The sequence below is a fragment of the Schistocerca americana genome, chromosome 8 (genome assembly GCF_021461395.2).
Source record: "Schistocerca americana isolate TAMUIC-IGC-003095 chromosome 8, iqSchAmer2.1, whole genome shotgun sequence".
Classification (NCBI taxonomy): Eukaryota; Metazoa; Arthropoda; class Insecta; order Orthoptera; family Acrididae; genus Schistocerca; species Schistocerca americana.
The window spans coordinates 389,919,887-389,937,865 of record NC_060126.1 but is presented as its reverse complement, the minus strand read 5'-3'; the positions used below and the strand labels follow the sequence as shown (position 1 = coordinate 389,937,865).

The following is a 17,979-nucleotide window of genomic DNA, read 5'->3' as shown; positions in this document are numbered from 1 at the left end:
TGGGCCTGGTAATGTATTGTGTTTTGGCGTTTCCATATATTTGTCCAACCCCTGCATCTGACAGTAGTGGCACGTGTTCTCATCCAAAATTCAACCCCCCAACCCCCATCTCCACCCCTCAAACAGACCATGAAGGTCCAACGGCACCACCAGCCACCGTATAATCCTCAGCCCAAAGGCGTCACTGGATGGGGAATGGGGGGGGGGAGGGGGAGGGGATGGTCAGTACACCGCTGTCCCGGCCGTATGTCAGTTTACGAGACCAGAGCCGTTACTTCTCACTCAAGTACACTACTGGCCATTAAAATTGCTACACCAAGAAGAAATGCAGATGATAAACTGGAATTCATTGGGCAAATACACTCCTGGAAATTGAAATAAGAACACCGTGAATTCATTGTCCCAGGAAGGGGAAACTTTATTGACACATTCCTGGGGTCAGATACATCACATGATCACACTGACAGAACCACAGGCACATAGACACAGGCAACAGAGCATGCACAATGTCGGCACTAGTACAGTGTATATCCACCTTTCGCAGCAATGCAGGCTGCTATTCTCCCATGGAGACGATCGTAGAGATGCTGGATGTAGTCCTGTGGAACGGCTTGCCATGCCATTTCCACCTGGCGCCTCAGTTGGACCAGCGTTCGTGCTGGACGTGCAGACCGCGTGAGACGACGCTTCATCCAGTCCCAAACATGCTCAATGGGGGACAGATCCGGAGATCTTGCTGGCCAGGGTAGTTGACTTACACCTTCTAGAGCACGTTGGGTGGCACAGGATACATGCGGACGTGCATTGTCCTGTTGGAACAGCAAGTTCCCTTGCCGGTCTAGGAATGGTAGAACGATGGGTTCGATGACGCTTTGGATGTACCGTGCACCATTCAGTGTCCCCTCGACGACCACCAGTGGTGTACGGCCAGTGTGGGAGATCGCTCCCCACACCATGATGCCGGGTGTTGGCCCTGTGTGCCTCGGTCGTATGCAGTCCTGATTGTGGCGCTCACCTGCACGGCGCCAAACACGCATACGACCATCATTGGCACCAAGGCAGAAGCGACTCTCATCGCTGAAGACGACACGTCTCCATTCGTCCCTCCATTCACGCCTGTCGCGACACCACTGGAGGCGGGCTGCACGATGTTGGGGCGTGAGAGGAAGACGGCCTAACGGTGTGCGGGACCGTAGCCCAGCTTCATGGAGACGGTTGCGAATGGTCCTCGCCGATACCCCAGGAGCAACAGTGTCCCTAATTTGCTGGGAAGTGGCGGTGCGGTCCCCTACGGCACTGCGTAGGATCCTACGGTCTTGGCGTGCATCCGTGCGTCGCTGCGGTCCGGTCCCAGGTCGACGGGCACGTGCACCTTCCGCCGACCACTGGCGACAACATCGATGTACTGTGGAGACCTCACGCCCCACGTGTTGAGCAATTCGGCGGTACGTCCACCCGGCCTCCCGCATGCCCACTATACGCCCTCGCTCAAAGTCTGTCAACTGCACATACGGTTCACGTCCACACTGTCGCGGCATGCTACCAGTGTTAAAGACTCCGATGGAGCTCCGTATGCCACGGCAAACTAGCAGACACTGACGGCGGCGGTGCACAAATGCTGCGCAGCTAGCGCCATTCGACGGCCAACACCGCGGTTCCTGGTGTGTCCGCTGTGCCGTGCGTGTGATCATTGCTTGTACAGCCCTCTCGCAGTGTCCGGAGCAAGTATGGTGGGTCTGACACACCGGTGTCAATGTGTTCTTTTTTCCATTTCCAGGAGTGTATATTATACTAGAGTGACATGTGATTACATTTTTACGCAATTTGGGTGCACAAATCCTGAGAAATCAGTGCCCAGAACAGCCACCTCTGACCGTAATAACGGCCTTGATAAGCCTGGGCGTTGAGTCAAGCACAACTTGGATGGCGTGTACAGGTACAGCTGCCCATGCAGCTTCCACACCATACCACAGTTGATCAAGAGTAGTGACTGGCGTATTGTAACGAGCTAGTTACTCGGCCACCATTGACCAGACGTTTTCATTTGGTGAGAGATCTGGAGAATGTGCTGGCCAGTGCAGCAGTCGAACATTTTCTGTATCCAGAAAGGCCCGTACAGGAACTGTAACATGCGGTCGTGCATTATCCTGCTGCAATGTAGGGTTTAGCAGGGATCGAATGAAGGGTAGAGCCACGGGTCGTAACACATCTGAAATGTAACGTCCATTGTTCAAAGTGCCGTCAATGCGAACAAGAGGTGACCGAGACGCGTAACCAATGGCACCCCATACTATCACGGCGGGTGATACGCCAGTATGGCGATGACGAATACACGCTTCCAATGTGCGTTCACCGCGATGTCGCCAAACACAGATGCCACCATCATGATGCTGTAAACAGAACCTGGATTCATCCGAAAAAATGACGTTTTGCCATTCGTGCACCCAGGTCAGTCGTTGAGTACACCATCGCTGGCGCTCCTGTCTGTGATGCAGCGTCAGGGGTAACCACAGCCATGGTCTCCGAGCCGACAGTTCATTCTGCTGCAAACGTCGTCGCACTGTTCGTGCAAATGGTTGTAGTCTTGCAAACGTTCCCATCTGTTGCCTCAGGGATCTAGACGTGGCTGCACGATCCGCTACACCCATGCGGATAAGATGCCTGTTATCTCGACTGCTAGTGATACAAGGCCGTTGGGATCCAGCACGGCGTTCCGTATTAACCTGCTGAACCCACCGATTCCATATTCTGCTAACAGTCATTGGATCTAGACCAACGCGAGCAGCAATGTCGCTATACGATAAACCGCAATCGAGATAGGCTACAATCCGACCTTTATCAAAGTCGGAAACGTGATGGTACGCATTTCTCCTCCTTACACGAGGCATCACAACAACGTTTCACCAGGCAGCGCCGGTCAGCTGCTGTTTGAGTATGAAAAATCGGTTGGAAACTTTCCTCATGTCAGCACCTTGTAGGTGTCGCCACCGGCGCCAACCTTCTGTGAATGCTCTGAATAGTTAATCACTTGCATATCACAGCATCTTCTTCCTGCTGTTAAATTTCGCGTCTGTAGGACGTCATCTTCGTGGTGTAGCAATTTTAATGGCCAGTAGTGTAGCTCCTCAGTTTGCCTCATAAGGGCTGAGTGCACCCCGCTTGTCAGGTGATGTGACAGGAACCGGCTGTTACAACTGCGAGAAGGCCATTGGCTGTGTTCTCATTTGCTGCGGCACATTCTGCACGAACACTATCTCCGATACCAGTACAAATTGAAACTAAATGAAATCTTATTTCTTATTATGTACTCTGAGAGCAAATGGAGAATCATATTCAGTATAAAATAATTTAAAAAACTACGCTACAAGGGACTCGATGTGGAAGATATGCGCAACTGAATAACATACAGATAAAGTAAGAATCGGCTTCAGTTGTAATGAGATTTTATTTATTAATTTCGTGATTGGTTTCAGACCGGTAAAGCTCCATTCCCAGCCGCTGACAATTAACTGGATACAAACATGCATATCGGTCGGACCTGTCTGTTTGGAAAGTCAGGTTCTCGTCCTCCCATGTGCAAGGGAGCTACGAACAGCCAGCGAAGCACAGCACCGAGGCCAACAACGAACTATGTAGGTGTATCTGCATGTATGGTTGTTTCTAGTTCATTGTTTGAACCTGAGGACGGAGATGTAATGCTATAAATCCGGTCGTGTAGTAAATAAACAAGCCGGCCGGTGTGGCCGAGCGGTTCTAGGCGCTTAAGTCTGGAACCGCGCGACCGCTACGGTTGCAGGTTCGAATCCTGCCTCGGGCATGTATGTGTGTGATGTCCTTATGTTAGTTAGATTTAAGTAGTTCTAGGGGACTGTTGACCTGCGATGTTGAGTCCCATAGTGCTCAGAGCCATTTGAACCATTTAAATAAACAAATTCTCATTACGGCTCTGGCGGAGTCTTGCTTTACGAACTAAACTACAGCTCCGCGCAACACTGGATCAAGGTAAAAGCTATCAGTGTGAATGTCTGGCGGAATGGGACTACAAGAAATGACGTTCGAAACAGGAGTGATTTAGCACTCTTTCTTAGGGATTTTTTGCGCAACAAGCCGCTACAAGTGGCCTACTGAAGTACTAACAAAAGGAAAAGGAATGAGCGGCAGTGTGTGAAAGCAGGCGGGCCTTCGCTCCTCCCCTTCCACGGCCCACACAAAGTAGCCGTGCTGCACTCTCGAGTCGTCGTCCACGACCTTGGCGTCCGCAACTTGCAAACGTGGGCCGGCGGTTTTTGCTCCTCGCTTGTAGTTCCGTTACCTGAATGGAACCAGAGCGGTGCTCTCGACGCAAAGTTCTTTGCCGCTATTCACTAGCTGTAGAATCATGTCCTACCCTATGCGCCACGCACTATGCGCCACCATGCTTGTGCAGGACAGTAACATGTCAGTTGCGAAATTGTTATTGAGACATTTTCAACGCGATCAGGGGCATGAAAAATGCAATCGAAATATAGTGCTCTTCCAATGCTAACATATAATTCATATCTGGCCAAAACCGCAAGTACATGAATTTGCTATTTTTCTGCCTGCTTGCGTTACGCTTCTGTAATGGAGATAAATAACGCATGATAATGGTATGGCGCAGAAAATGAAGGTAGCCATTTCGAAATCTGGTACGGGAAATTTGCTTTTAATTTCACAGGATTTGGCTGAAAGTAGAAGGAGAGGTCGTGGCAGAATATTCCCGATCATCAAAAGTTCAGTACACACTAGCACATCTGTCTGCATAAGCTGGACATATTCTAAACAGCGAAAATCCACGTTAAACGACGTATAAAATACAACTGTCGTTTAAAGTGGATTTCCACTGTTTAGAATATGTCCACCTCATGTAAACAGATGTGCTACTGTGTACTGTGATTTTTGTGATGTAACAGGCATCTATAAGCGATATGTAGATGGATATGCCCATTTGCACAAGGTGCTTTACGTTTTTAAACATTTTAATTACAACAGGACTCTTATAATATGCTGATTTTTATCCACATGACAACGTGGCGTGAGGTCCAACGTAAAATGAACACATTTCAATACAAAAAGATGTTCAAGACCTGAAGATAACAGCTAAGTCTTTTGAAACCGGTTACCTTAAACAAAGGAATATTTATGCGATCTAGGACGTTGAATGAATTTAACAAGAAAAACGGATCGCTCCTTCGGTATTCCCAGAACGAGAAAATTCAAAAGAATAAACAACTTTTTGTAATTTTTTTAAATATTAAACTACAAAACAACGGGTTTAATCAAAGTACCAGGATCTTCGAAGTGTTCCTTCAGACGAAAATTTTGGGAACCCGTGCTCTAGACTTACCCATCAGGCTACTGTAGTAGTAACACCGCCCTTTTATCGAACATTCCATTTTCCCTAAACGTGTATCATAAACTATCAAATGGGCTACACTGATCTGTTACGAATATAGCATTTCGCTTCTGCATTTGTTTCATCTCACTCTTACTGCAGTATAATAAGATAATAATGTTCAAATGTGTGTGAAATCTTATGGGACTTAACTTCTAAGGTCATCAGTCCCTAAGCTTACACAATACTTAATCTAAATTATCCTAAGGACAAACACACACACATGCCCGAGGGAGGACTCGAACCTTCGCCGGGACCAGCAGTACAGCCCATGACTGCAGCGCCTTAGACCGCTCGGCTAATCGCCCGCAGCTGATAATACTGCCCTGCCGTTCTGGCCTCAGACTGGCCAATCGAGACCGACCGACTACCTTATCACCTTCGGCGAGTGGCGTCATGTGGATACGGTTTGAAGGGTCTTGTCTTCAGCACACAGTCTCTCGGCCATGGCAGACTTCGCAGACGTTCGAGCGGCTACTTCCTCTTCAAGCAGCTCCTCAAAAATGGTTCAAATGGCTCTGAGCACTATGGGACTTAACATCTATGGTCATCAGTCCCCTAGAACTTAGAACTACTTAAACCTAACTAACCTAACGACATCACACAACACCCAGCCATCACGAGGCAGAGAAAATCCCTGACCCCGCCGGGAATCGAACCCGAGAACCCGGGCGTGGGAAGCGAGAACGCTACCGCACGACCACGAGATGCGGGCAGCAGCTCCTCAACACTAGCATCACGAGCCTGGGTGCATTCCCGATCCAGTCCACCCAGCAAGGAAAAATCCCTGGCAGTAACAGGAATTGATCTCAGGCGCTCCACATGGCAGTCGGCCACGTCGACCACAGTTATGTAGGCACGCTCTTACTAGAGTGGAACAGCAAAATTTCTATCACAGACTACGCACGACTGAGTGCCTGCTCTCAGCACTTCAACTATGCCAGCATAGCTCGCGAAAAATAACAAAATTAAAAATAAACATAATATAAACAAAAAAACATAATAACAAAATAAACATAATAACAAAGTTAAAAATAAATAACAAAATTAAAATTTTGATGAACCTTGATACAAAAGGTACAATAAATAAAATGTACTTTAAAAAATTTAAAATAATATTTCATAAAACACTTATATTACCAATAAACTATAATTTAAAAAATCAATTCTATAAAATATACTAAGACAAAATTCAACAAAATTATTTATATTAAATAATTAAATAAACAAAAAACAAATATAAGAGACGCATTCTCTTCTTGAGCGTAGGGCCGATTTGCATCCCTTTGTTCCGAAGAACGCTGCCCCAGTTGACAGTCACTTTACGACCTAAGCAATACGTTCGATCTGGTTGCTATCTCTTTACTACATAGTCGGGCATTGCAGTCTTTGCGCACAGAAGGTGCAGGGGGAGTTGTTCATAATCACACATGTGTAATCGTACATAATGCTTCAACTGCCCCTGGCGATCGGTATTATGCAGCCCACAACACCTTAAAAAGCCAAGAGCGAGATTTCCATATTCAAAAAATGGTTCAAATGGCTCTGAGCACTATGGGACTCAACTGCTGAGGTCATTAGTCCCCTAGAACTTAAAACTAGTTAAACCTAACTAACCTAAGGACATCACAAACATCCATGCCCGAGGCAGGATTCTAACCTGCGACCGTAGCGGTCTTGCGGTTCCAGACTGCAGCGCCTTTAACCGCACGGCCACTTCGGCCGGCGATTTCCATATCCTTTCGCTCGATATGCACTAACTTTTATTCCTAGGAAAAAAGTAAACAGAACCTTTTTGTAGTAATTTTAAAGTAGTTAAATTTTGTACTAGAATAAGTTTTCGCTGGAGGCCACAGTTTTCGAATGTGCTTTAAGGTCACTCTTGTACGTTTTTCTTGAATAATTCGAAAACTACAGCCTCTAGCAAAAACATGTCCCAGAACAAAATTTTACTACATTCAATTTCCTACAAAAAAGTCCTCTTTATTTTAGTGTACTGAGCGAGAGAATATGAAATGTAGCACATGGTATTTGAAGGCGTTGTAGGTTGCATAAAAGTACACAAAGTAGCGGTAGGGGAAGCTGAATCATCCTATATACAGTGTCATTAAATTTTGTCTGCAAAAGAAAATGAGGAATCAGAATTTCATTAAAAACTGTGCTTGAGAGAGGTACAGAGAGTGCTAGTTATTCCAACTGCAAACTCGCGTCTAGCCTCCGGGTCACCACAGTCTGCTCTCGGTCAAACTCAAATACTGGGTGATCAAAAAGTCAGTATAAATTTGAAAACTTAATAAACCACGTAATAACGTAGATAGAGAGGTATAAATTGACACACATGCTTGGAATGACATGGGGTTTTATTAGAACCCTCCTAAAAAACACCCTATAGTGCTACACACGGGAAAGATCTCTTGCGCGCGTCGTTTGGTGATGATCGTGTGCTCAGCCGCCACTTTCGTCATGCTTGGCCTCTCAGGTCCCCAGACCTCAGTCCTCGCGATTATTGGCTTTGGTGTTACCTAAAGTCGCAAGTGTATCGTGATCGACCGACATTTCCAGGGATGCTGAAAGACAACATCCGACGCCAATGCCTCACCATAACTCCGGACATGCTTTACAGTGTTGTTCACAACATTATTCCTCGACTACAGCTATTGTTGAGGAATGATGATGGACGTATTGAGCATTTCCTGTAAAGAACATCATCTTTGCTTTGTCTTACTTTGTTATGTTGATTATTGCTATTCTTATCAGATGAAGCGCCATCTGTCGCACATTTTTTGAAGGTTTGTATTTTTTTCGGTTCTAATAAAACCACATGTCATTCCAAGCATGTGTGTCGATTTGTACCTCTCTATCTACAATATTCCGTGATTTATTCAGTTTTCAAATTTATACTGACTTTTTGATCACCCGGTATACCGCGCGCCTTCCCCTTCCTACACACGGATAGCACGCTCACCGATACTACATACACCGTGCGTGTGTCTGACCAGCAGTAATTCCTCGCCAGTTCCGCTGCTTTGGCCTGTACGTGTTTATATCGATAGCAGGCCGGTGGACATAATGTTCTGGCTGATCAGTGGAGTTTTAATCTGCCAGTACGTTTTAAATCACTGCACTGTCCCCTGCAGAATCAAAGAATGATTGTAGCAACATTGCTACCTGATATAAACGTGCTTCTGGAGGGCTGTGAAGTGACGAGGCGTTCTGCTCGCGTTTGCAGGTGCTGGCGCTCGCCGCCGCCGCGGCGGCCGCCACAGAGAGCAGCGAAGGCGACGGCGACAAGAGCGGCCCGGCCGCCGCGTCGGCCAGCACGGAGGCTCCAGCCCAGGCGGTCGCGGATCCCGGCTCCAGCTCCAGCACGGTGGGCCCGCCGCCTCCTGCGGCCACCGACAGCGCCGCCGCGGGGTCCGACACTTCCAGCGTCGCCGTACCCAATGACGTCATCAGCAGCGGGAGCGCCAGGGAAGGCGCCGCCAGTCTCGCCGATGCTCGTAAGTCGCCCACACTCGCCGTCCGCACGGCGTGCTCCAGATACCTGCTCTAATCCGACTCCTTGCTCTGTCGGCTACAATAATAGTAATTTTAAAAAAATTGTAGACTTTGCGAACTGCTAACTCCCCCATGTGTGCGTAATAAATGCATATTAATATCAGCGCCATTTGGTTTCCCCCTTCCAGCTAGAAGAGTTTCGTTCTTTGTAGTTTTTTCGTTTGATGCTTATTTCGTGAGATATTTGGCGCAGTCACTATCAATGGACCACCCTGTATACATAAGATACACTGAAGCCCCAAAGAAACTGGTATAGGCGTGCGTATTCAAATATATGTAAACAGGCAGAATACGGCACTGCGGTTAGCAACACCTATATAAAACAAAAAGCGTCTGGCACAACTGTTAGATCGGTTACAGTTGCTACAGTGGCGGGTTATCAAGATTTAAGTGAGTTTGAAAGTAATGTTATAGTTGGCGCACGAGCGACGGGACACAATATCTCCGAGGTAACGATAAGTGGGGATTTTCCCGTACGACCATTTCACAAGTGTACCGTGCATATCAGGAATCCGGTAAAACATCAAATCTCCGACATCGCTACGGGCGGATAAAAGCCCTGCAAGAATGGAATCAACGACGACTGAAGAGAATCGCTCCACGAGACAGAAGTGCAACCCTTCCGCAAATTCCTGCAGATTTCGATGCTGGGCCATCAATAAGTGTCAGCGTGCGAACCATTCAACGAAACATCACCGATATGGGCTTTCGGAGCAGAAGGCCCACCCTTGTACCCTAAGGCCCACCCTTGTACCCTTAATGACTGCACAACACAAAGCTTTACTCCTCGCCTGGGTCTGTCAACACTGACATTGGACTTCTGATGACTGGAAACATGTTGTCTGTTCGAGCGACTCTCGTTTCAAATTGTACCGAGCAGATGGATGTTTACGGGTATGGAGACAATCTCGTAAGTCCATTGACCCTGCATGTCAGCAGAGGACTATTCAAACTGGTGGAGGTTGTGTAATGGTGTAGGGCGTGTGCAGTTGGAGTGGCATGGGACTCCTGATACTTCTAGATACGACTCTGACGGGTGACACATACTTAAGCATCCTGTCTGATCACTTGCATCCATTCATGTCCATTATGATTTCCGACAGACTTGGGCAATTCCAGCAGGCCAATGGGACACCTCACATGTCCAGAATTGTTGCATAGTGGCTCCAGGAACACACTTCTGAATTTAAACACTTCCGCTGGCCCCTAAACTCCCTAGGTATGATTATTATTGAGCGTATCTGGAATGCCTTGCAACGTGCTGTTCAGAAGAGATCTCCACACTCATCTACATCTACATTTATACTCCGCAAGCCACCCAACGGTGTGTGGCGGAGGGCACTTTACGTGCCACTGTCATTACCTCCCTTTCCTGTTCCAGTCGAGTATGGTTCGCGGCAAGATGGTTCAAATGGCTCTGAGCACTATGGGACTTAACATCTATGGTCATCAGTCCCCTAGAACTTAGAACGACTTAAACCTAACTACCCTAAGGACATCACACACATCCATGCCCGAGGCAGGATTCGAACCTGCGACCGTAGCAGTCCCGCGGTTCCGGACTGAGCGCCTAGAACCGCTAGACCACCGCGGCCGGCTCGCGGGAAGAACGACTGCCGGAAAGCCTCCATGGGCGCTCGAATTTCTCTGATTTTACATTCGTGATCTTCTCGGGAGGTATAAGTAGGGGGAAGCAATATATTCGGTGCCTCATCCAGAAACGCACCCTCTCGGAACCTGGACAGCAAGCTACACCGCGAACCAGAGCGTTCTCTTGCAGAGTCTGCCACCTGAGTTTGCTAAACATCTCCGTAACGCCATCACGCTTACCAAATAACCCTGTGACGAAACGCGCCGCTCTTCTTTGGATCTTCTCTATCTCCTCTGTCAACCCGACCTGGTTCGAATCCCACACTCACGTACTCTTACGGATTTATGGACAGCCCTACAGGATTCATGGTGCCAATTCCCTTTAGAACCACATTCAGACATTAGTCGAGTCTTTCTGTGTGCTCGCGGGGGCCCCACACGATATTAGGGAGGTGTACCAGTTTCTTTGGCTCTACAGGTTGTAGACACATAGTTGACAACACACTGAAATTTGCGTCTGGCCATGAGTCGTGCACGGATAGCCAAAGCGGTCAAGGCGACCGCTCGCGTAATGCGGGAAATCTGTGTTCGATTCCCGATGTGGCACAAATTTTCACTGTCGTCATTCAATTATACAGCTGTCCATAGTCGCAACTGTACGTTCATTATATGAAATACTGAAAATCAAATTTTTGTTGACCTTGGAAGCCGTGAAAATAGGCTACCTGCAACTGCGCCCGTGCGTCGTTTAGCCGCTTAGCAATCTACACTACTGGCCATTAAAATTGCTACATTACGAAACTGACGTGCTACAGACGCAAAATTTAACCGACAGGAAAAAGATGCTGAGATATGCAAATGATTAGCTTTTCAGAGCATTCGCACAAGTTTGACGCCGGTGGCGATTCCTACAACGTGTTGACATGAGGAAAGTTTCCAACCGATTTCTCATACACAAACAGCAGTTGGCCGGCGTTGCCTGGTGAAAGGTTATTATGATTCCTCGTGTAAGGATGAGAAATGCGTACCATCACGTTTCCGGCTTTGATAAAGGTCGGATTGTAGCCTATCGCAATTTCGGTTTATCGTATCGCGACATTGCTGCTCGCCTAGGTCGAGATCCAATGACTGTTAGCAGAATATGGAATCGGTGGGCTCTGGAGGGTAAAACGGAACGCCGTGCTGGATCCCAAAGGCCTGGTATTACTAGCAGTCGAGATGCCAGGCATCTTATCCGCATGGCTGTAAAGGATCGTGCAACCACGACTCGATCCCTGAGTCAACGTTTGCAAGACAACAACCATCTGCACGAGCAGTTCGACGACATTTGCAGCAGCATGGACTATCAGCTCGGAGACCATGGCTGCGGTTACCCTTGACGCTGCATCACAGACAGGAGCGCCTGCGATGGTGTACTCAACGACTAACCTGGGCGCACGAATGGCAAAACGTCATTTTTTCGGATGAATCCAGGTTCTGTTTACAGCATCATGATGGTCTCATTCGGAAGTGTGTATTCGTCATCGCCATACTGGCGTGTCACCCGCCGTGATGGTATGGGTTGCCATTGGTTACACGTCTCGGTCACCTCTTGTTCGCATTGACGGCAATTTGAACAGTGGACGTTACATTTCAGAGGTGTTACGACCCGTGGCTCTGCCCTTCATTCAATCCCTGCGAAACCCTACATTTCAGCAGGATAATGCACGACCACATGTTGCAGGTCCTGTACAGGCCTTTCTGGATACAGAAAATGTTCGACTGCTGCCCTGGCCACCACATTCTCCAGATCTCTCACCAGTTGAAAACGCCTGCTCAATGGTGGCCGAGGAACTGGCTCGTCACAATACGCCAGTCATTACTCTTGATGAACTGTGGTATCGTGTTGAAGCTGCAAGGGCAGCTGTTCCTGTACACACCATCCAAGCTGTGTTTGACTCAATGCCCAGGCGTATCAAGGCCGTTATTACGGCCAGAGGTGGTTGTTCTGGGTACTGATTTCTCAGGCTCTATGCACCCAAATTGCGTGAAAATGTAATCACATGTCAGTTCTAGTATAATATATTTGTCCAATGAATACCCGTTTATCATATGCATTTCTTCTTGGTGTAGCCATATTAAGGGCCAGTAGTGTATATTAGTTTGTCTTGGGCAGGTTTCAGCGCCGGCCGGCCGGAGGCTGGCGGCCGCAGCAGCGCGGTGAGCGGCCGCAGCATCAGCAGCGCCAGCGGCAGCTCCGCCTCCTGGAACAGCGCCGTTCCAGCTCCAGCGCCCGCTCCGGTGCCGGCGGCGGACGCGGGCCAGTTCCACATCCAGACGGACGAGGGCCCCGAGCGCTACTTCCGCTACCAGACGCAGAGCGGCCAGTACCGCAAGGAGAAGCGGCTGCAGGACGGCTCCGTCGTCGGCTCCTACGGCTGGATCGGCGCCGACGGCGTCCTCCGCCTCCGGGACTACGTCGCCGACAACTCGGGGTGAGCGACCGCGGGGACGCTTCTGAGCGGCGTCAAATTTCTACTCTAGTAACACTGATTTCAACGAGTAATCTTTAACACCAGACACTGTCCAAAAGGTCCTGCAATAAACTTTCTGATCAATAGTATCCTGACGTCTATTCGGGAACATTAATGTGAAACTTCCTGGCAGATTAAAACTGTGTGCCAGACCGAGACTTCGGTAGCTCAGTTGGTAGAGCACTTGCCTGCGAAAGGCAAAGGTCCCGAGTTCGAGTCTCGGTCCGGCACACAGTTTTAATCTGCCAGGAAGTTTCATATCAGCGCACATTCCGCTGCAGAGTGAAAATCTCATTCTGGAAACATTAATGTGGGTTGTGCCTGTAAAGTCTTATACCACAAGGAAGAAAGCGAGAGGATTTGTTATGGGTGGCCGGTATCCTCATTCTACAACACAAAAGTAGGTGTGGAATTATACAGCTCTTTATTTACACGAACAGTAAGCTGTTACGTAACTTGAATAGAGTCTATGTTTTGTAGCAGTCCTTTGCAGACTGATGTAACATCAATAATAGTAATACTACTGTAGTCACTAATCTGGCCACTATGTACTGTGATGAACTATAACGGCTCTACGAGTAAACTGACATATGCCAAACTGCATGAATAAGTGAGTCATCCCTTCGGTCAGCGTCGGCGGCCTAAATACCTGCTGCCGAGAGAGCGTTGGCGTTCGTCACTCCAAATCACTAGTTTCCAGACATTTCCAGTGACGTCATTCTTTACACCACCTGAAGCGCCACTTAACACCGACTGCAGAAATGTGACCGTTGTTTGATGTGTACCCATTTTTTTAGCGCCCTACAGACATTCATTGTGCTACCTGGACTGCTGGTAGCACTTGAGAACTCATGAGTCACAGAACAGAATTTGGTATAAAACGACGATCTGTAAAGTGGTCACGACGTCCATAACTCTTATTTAATTCTCTTGATGGTGCAGCTTTTTGAATAGAATTACCGCTTTCAGCTATACGACAGCCATCGTCAGACTTTACAATAAAAGTAAAAGAAAGTACATTACGAACCACTACATTAAAAGATTAAAAGCAAAGTTCTTATAAAAACACAATATACCTCTTATTCTGCTGTTTTTCAACAAATCAGAACATATAAAAATAACGCCAGTCAGAACCGCCATGCATGCTTCATCCAGTTATATGCAAAACGATCCTACAGGTTGGTTGATGCACACATAAATATACAAAGTATTTAAAAGGAAATTCATTTTAAAGTATAGTTCTTTAAAATATTCTCAGTTACATATGAGAAAACAAGATTTCCTTTTAAAAAAAGTCTAGACATATGTATTTCAATTAAGATGGGCTGATGTCGATTACCAATACGAAACACGACGTGGAGCTAACTGCGTGCTGCGTCCTCACATCCCGTCCTCTCGATACTGGCTCGCTTCTGTGTTCCATTCCACACTCGGTTTTGGTCATATGTTCCGTGACGTCACGTCAAGACATCCAACGAGCAGACCCCTGAGCCCTGATACATTTACAGATCAAATAAAAGACCACACACTTGACGTTTTGCAGGGATACCTAAACATTTAGCCCGTCTGAAATTGCCTGACATCCATCACATTTGAAACAGTCCATCTTAGCTGAGTCATAGTAAATCTGTTGGTGATTTGCTTATTTGGAGTTCACGCCACTTTTTGGTAAGTGCGTTCGTTTCTCTGACGTGCTGTTCCCAGCGATACATTACACCACTGCAGGGAGATTTATCTAAATTTTTCGTCTGTAATCAAGCACGAGTTTCGTGACTGTTCCAATTCAAGGTCTTTGTTCCGATTGGATTGTTAACCTCTTCGTCAGTATGTTCAGGCTGTGGCGAGGTTCCGAGTGTGACGACGTGGCCTACAACCGCATGCAATACTAAGAGCTTTGTCTAATCTGATCACTAGTTCGGCTTCGACATGCAGGTCGCAGAAGTGGCGTCAACTCAAAAGACTTGCACTAGACGACAGGTCTACCCGACGGGAGGCCCTAGCCACACGACATTTCTTTCTACTAGGTCGGCTATATTCTCCCACGTCCAATATTTGTTTCCATAAACTTGGCTACAAACGCATGCGATGGTAAGGCTTTGTCTAATCTGATCATTAGTTTGGCGATATTCTATCGTATTTGATATTTGCTTACCTAAGTGAAGGACTGGTTGTATAAGCCTACAGCTCAACTCACGAATACTTGTGTGTCTGATTAACGTACTTTCACCGTTATTGATCACAGGCACTTGTAATTCTGTCGTGTCCATGTTGCACGGCATATTTTTGAAAAAGGGAACGCTACTTTCTTTTTCAAATCATGTAGGCAATATTTCTTACTTTCCTACATGCAGTGATGTGTAACCTTTCTTGCTTGTGTACATGAGCTTCAATTAATAGGTAATATTATAGCAAGAAGAGGCAGCCGTTGCAGAGCTGACATGAGCATGAGTACATTGCACAGGTTTTGCATCTAAAGTAATAAGACGCTTAATGTATTTCATTATAAAACACGCATCTTTGTTTTAGTTCAAGCTAGTGTGGGGCTCACTCCAACATGACGGTGTCCTTGTAAGTGAAGCAATGCATATAGGGTGTTACAAAAAGGTACGGCCAAACTTTCAGGAAACATTCCTCACACACAAAGAAAGAAAATATGTTATGTGGACATGTGTCTGGAAAAGCTTACTTTCCATGTTAGAGCTCATTTTATTACTTCTCTTCAAATGACATTAGTCATGGAATGGAAACACACAGCAACAGAACGTACCAGCCTGACTTCAAACACTTTGTTACAGGAAATGTTCAAAATGTCCTCTGTTAGCGAGGATACATGCATCCACCCTCCGTCGCATGGAATCCCTGATGCGCTGATCCAGCCCTGGAGAATGCCGTAATGTATACAGCCGCCCACAATTCGAGCACGAAGAGTCTCTACATTTGGTACCGGGGTTGCGTAGACAAGAGCTTTCAAATGCCCCCATAAATGAAAGTCAAGAGGGTTGAGGTCAGGAGAGCGTGGAGGCCATGGAATTGGTCCGCCTCTACCAATCCATCGGTCACCGAATCTGTTGTTGAGAAGCGTACGAACACTTCGACTGAAATGTGCAAGAGCTCCATCGTGCATGAACCACATGTTGTGTCGTACTTGTAAAGGCACATGTTCTAGCAGCGCCGGTAGAGTATCCCGTATGAAATCATGATAACGTGCTCCATTGAGCGTAGGTGGAAGAACATGGGGCCCAATCAAGACATCACCAACAATGCCTGTCCAAACGTTCACAGAAAATCTGTGTTGATGACGTGATTGCACAGTTGCGTGCGGATCTCGTCAGCCCACACATCTTGATTGTGAAAATTTACAATTTGATCACGTTGGAATGAAGCCTCATCCGTAAAGAGAACATTTGCACTGAAATGAGGATTCACACATTGTTGGATGAACCATTCGCAGAAGTGTACCCGTGGAGGCCAATCAGCTGCTGATAGTGCCTGCACACGCTGTACATGGTACGGAAATAACCGGTCCTCCCGTAGCACTCTCCATACAGTGACGTGGTCAACGTTACCTTGTACAGCAGCAACTTCTCTGACGCTGACATTAGGGTTATCGTCAACTGCACGAAGAATTGCCTCGTCCATTGCAGGTGTCCTCGTCGTTCTAGGTATTCCCCAGTCGCGAGTCATAGGCTGGAATGTTCCGTGCTCCCTAAGACGCCGATCAATTGCTTCGAACGTCTTCCTGTCGGGACACCTTCGTTCTGGAAATCTGTCTCGATACAAACGTACCGCGCCACGGCTATTGCTCCGTGCTAATCCATACATGAAATGGGCATCTGCCAACTCCGCATTTGTAAACATTGCACTGACTGCAAAACCACGTTCGTGATGAACACTAACCCGTTGATGCTACGCACTGATGTGCTTGATGCTAGTACTGTAGAGCAATGAGTCGCATATCAAAACAAGCACCGAAGTCAACTTTCCTTCAATTGGGCCAACTGGCGGTGAATCGAGGAACTACAGTACATACTGACGAAACTAAAATGAGCTCCAACATGGAAATTAAGCGTTTCCGGACACATGTCCACATAACATCTTTTCTTTATTTGCGTGTGAGGAATGTTTCCTGAAAGTTTGGCCGTACCTTTTTGCAACACCCTGTATAAAACAGTTGGATTTTGGAGAACCGGTACATGGTTAACAGGTATGCAGAACGAGTACAGCGTCACTTTTAGAGGGAGTATTATCTCATGGACAAAACGAAGAGAATAAAGAAGTATAATTTTCAGTCTGTTCCATTAACAAGTGGTGCGCTGACGGAACGACTACCTGTCCAATGCTGTATGTCTCGAAAATCCACGCACTGCAGAAGACATCTCAGGGCCCAGGCTTATCAGGAAGACAGTTGCTTCGGTGGCTGTGCTCTATGCCTCCCTGAGTATTTGTCTATAGTATCCCTTTGATTTTCCTTTTCTCCTGTTCCTTATCTCTAGAAATTGTGGCATACTTAGACCTAGGATCAAGAACTAGTGTTATTACTTGAATACGTACTGTATGTTGACACTGATTTTTACGTCCTGTCCACAGAAGCAAGCCAACCCAAGTGTCACATTGCTTTGAAAATGTGTGTAGGATATCTTAAATAACTTCCAGTTACGTTGTGTGGCCTTTAAGTTTTAATTGTCACTTCAAATCAAAACTGCCGTGTAATTAATTTTTGTTTGTTTACAGTCCTACTACAATCTGAAATGCCTGCGGCAAAGTACTAGAAGATCCGAAGCAAAATTGCGCAGATCATTGACAAAGTACAGACGGATTGCACCATTTGGCTTCTCTGCCGACGTGCTACATTAGCTTGGTGTAGAGATTTAAATGTTTACCATGACTGTAGACATATACCTGTAA

General features: G+C 46.9%; 1 protein-coding gene across 1 annotated transcript in view; it reads left to right on the top strand.

The window, feature by feature from the left end:
• The window catches only part of LOC124544861, a 327,198-nt gene that overhangs the window by 283,957 nt on the left and 25,262 nt on the right, over positions 1 to 17,979 (top strand). Inside the window, exons 2-3 of the mRNA XM_047123572.1 lie at positions 8,643 to 8,913; positions 12,717 to 13,035. Of these exons, the coding sequence (XP_046979528.1) occupies positions 8,643 to 8,913; positions 12,717 to 13,035 (590 nt within the window). The remainder of the gene's footprint in view (positions 1 to 8,642; positions 8,914 to 12,716; positions 13,036 to 17,979) is intronic.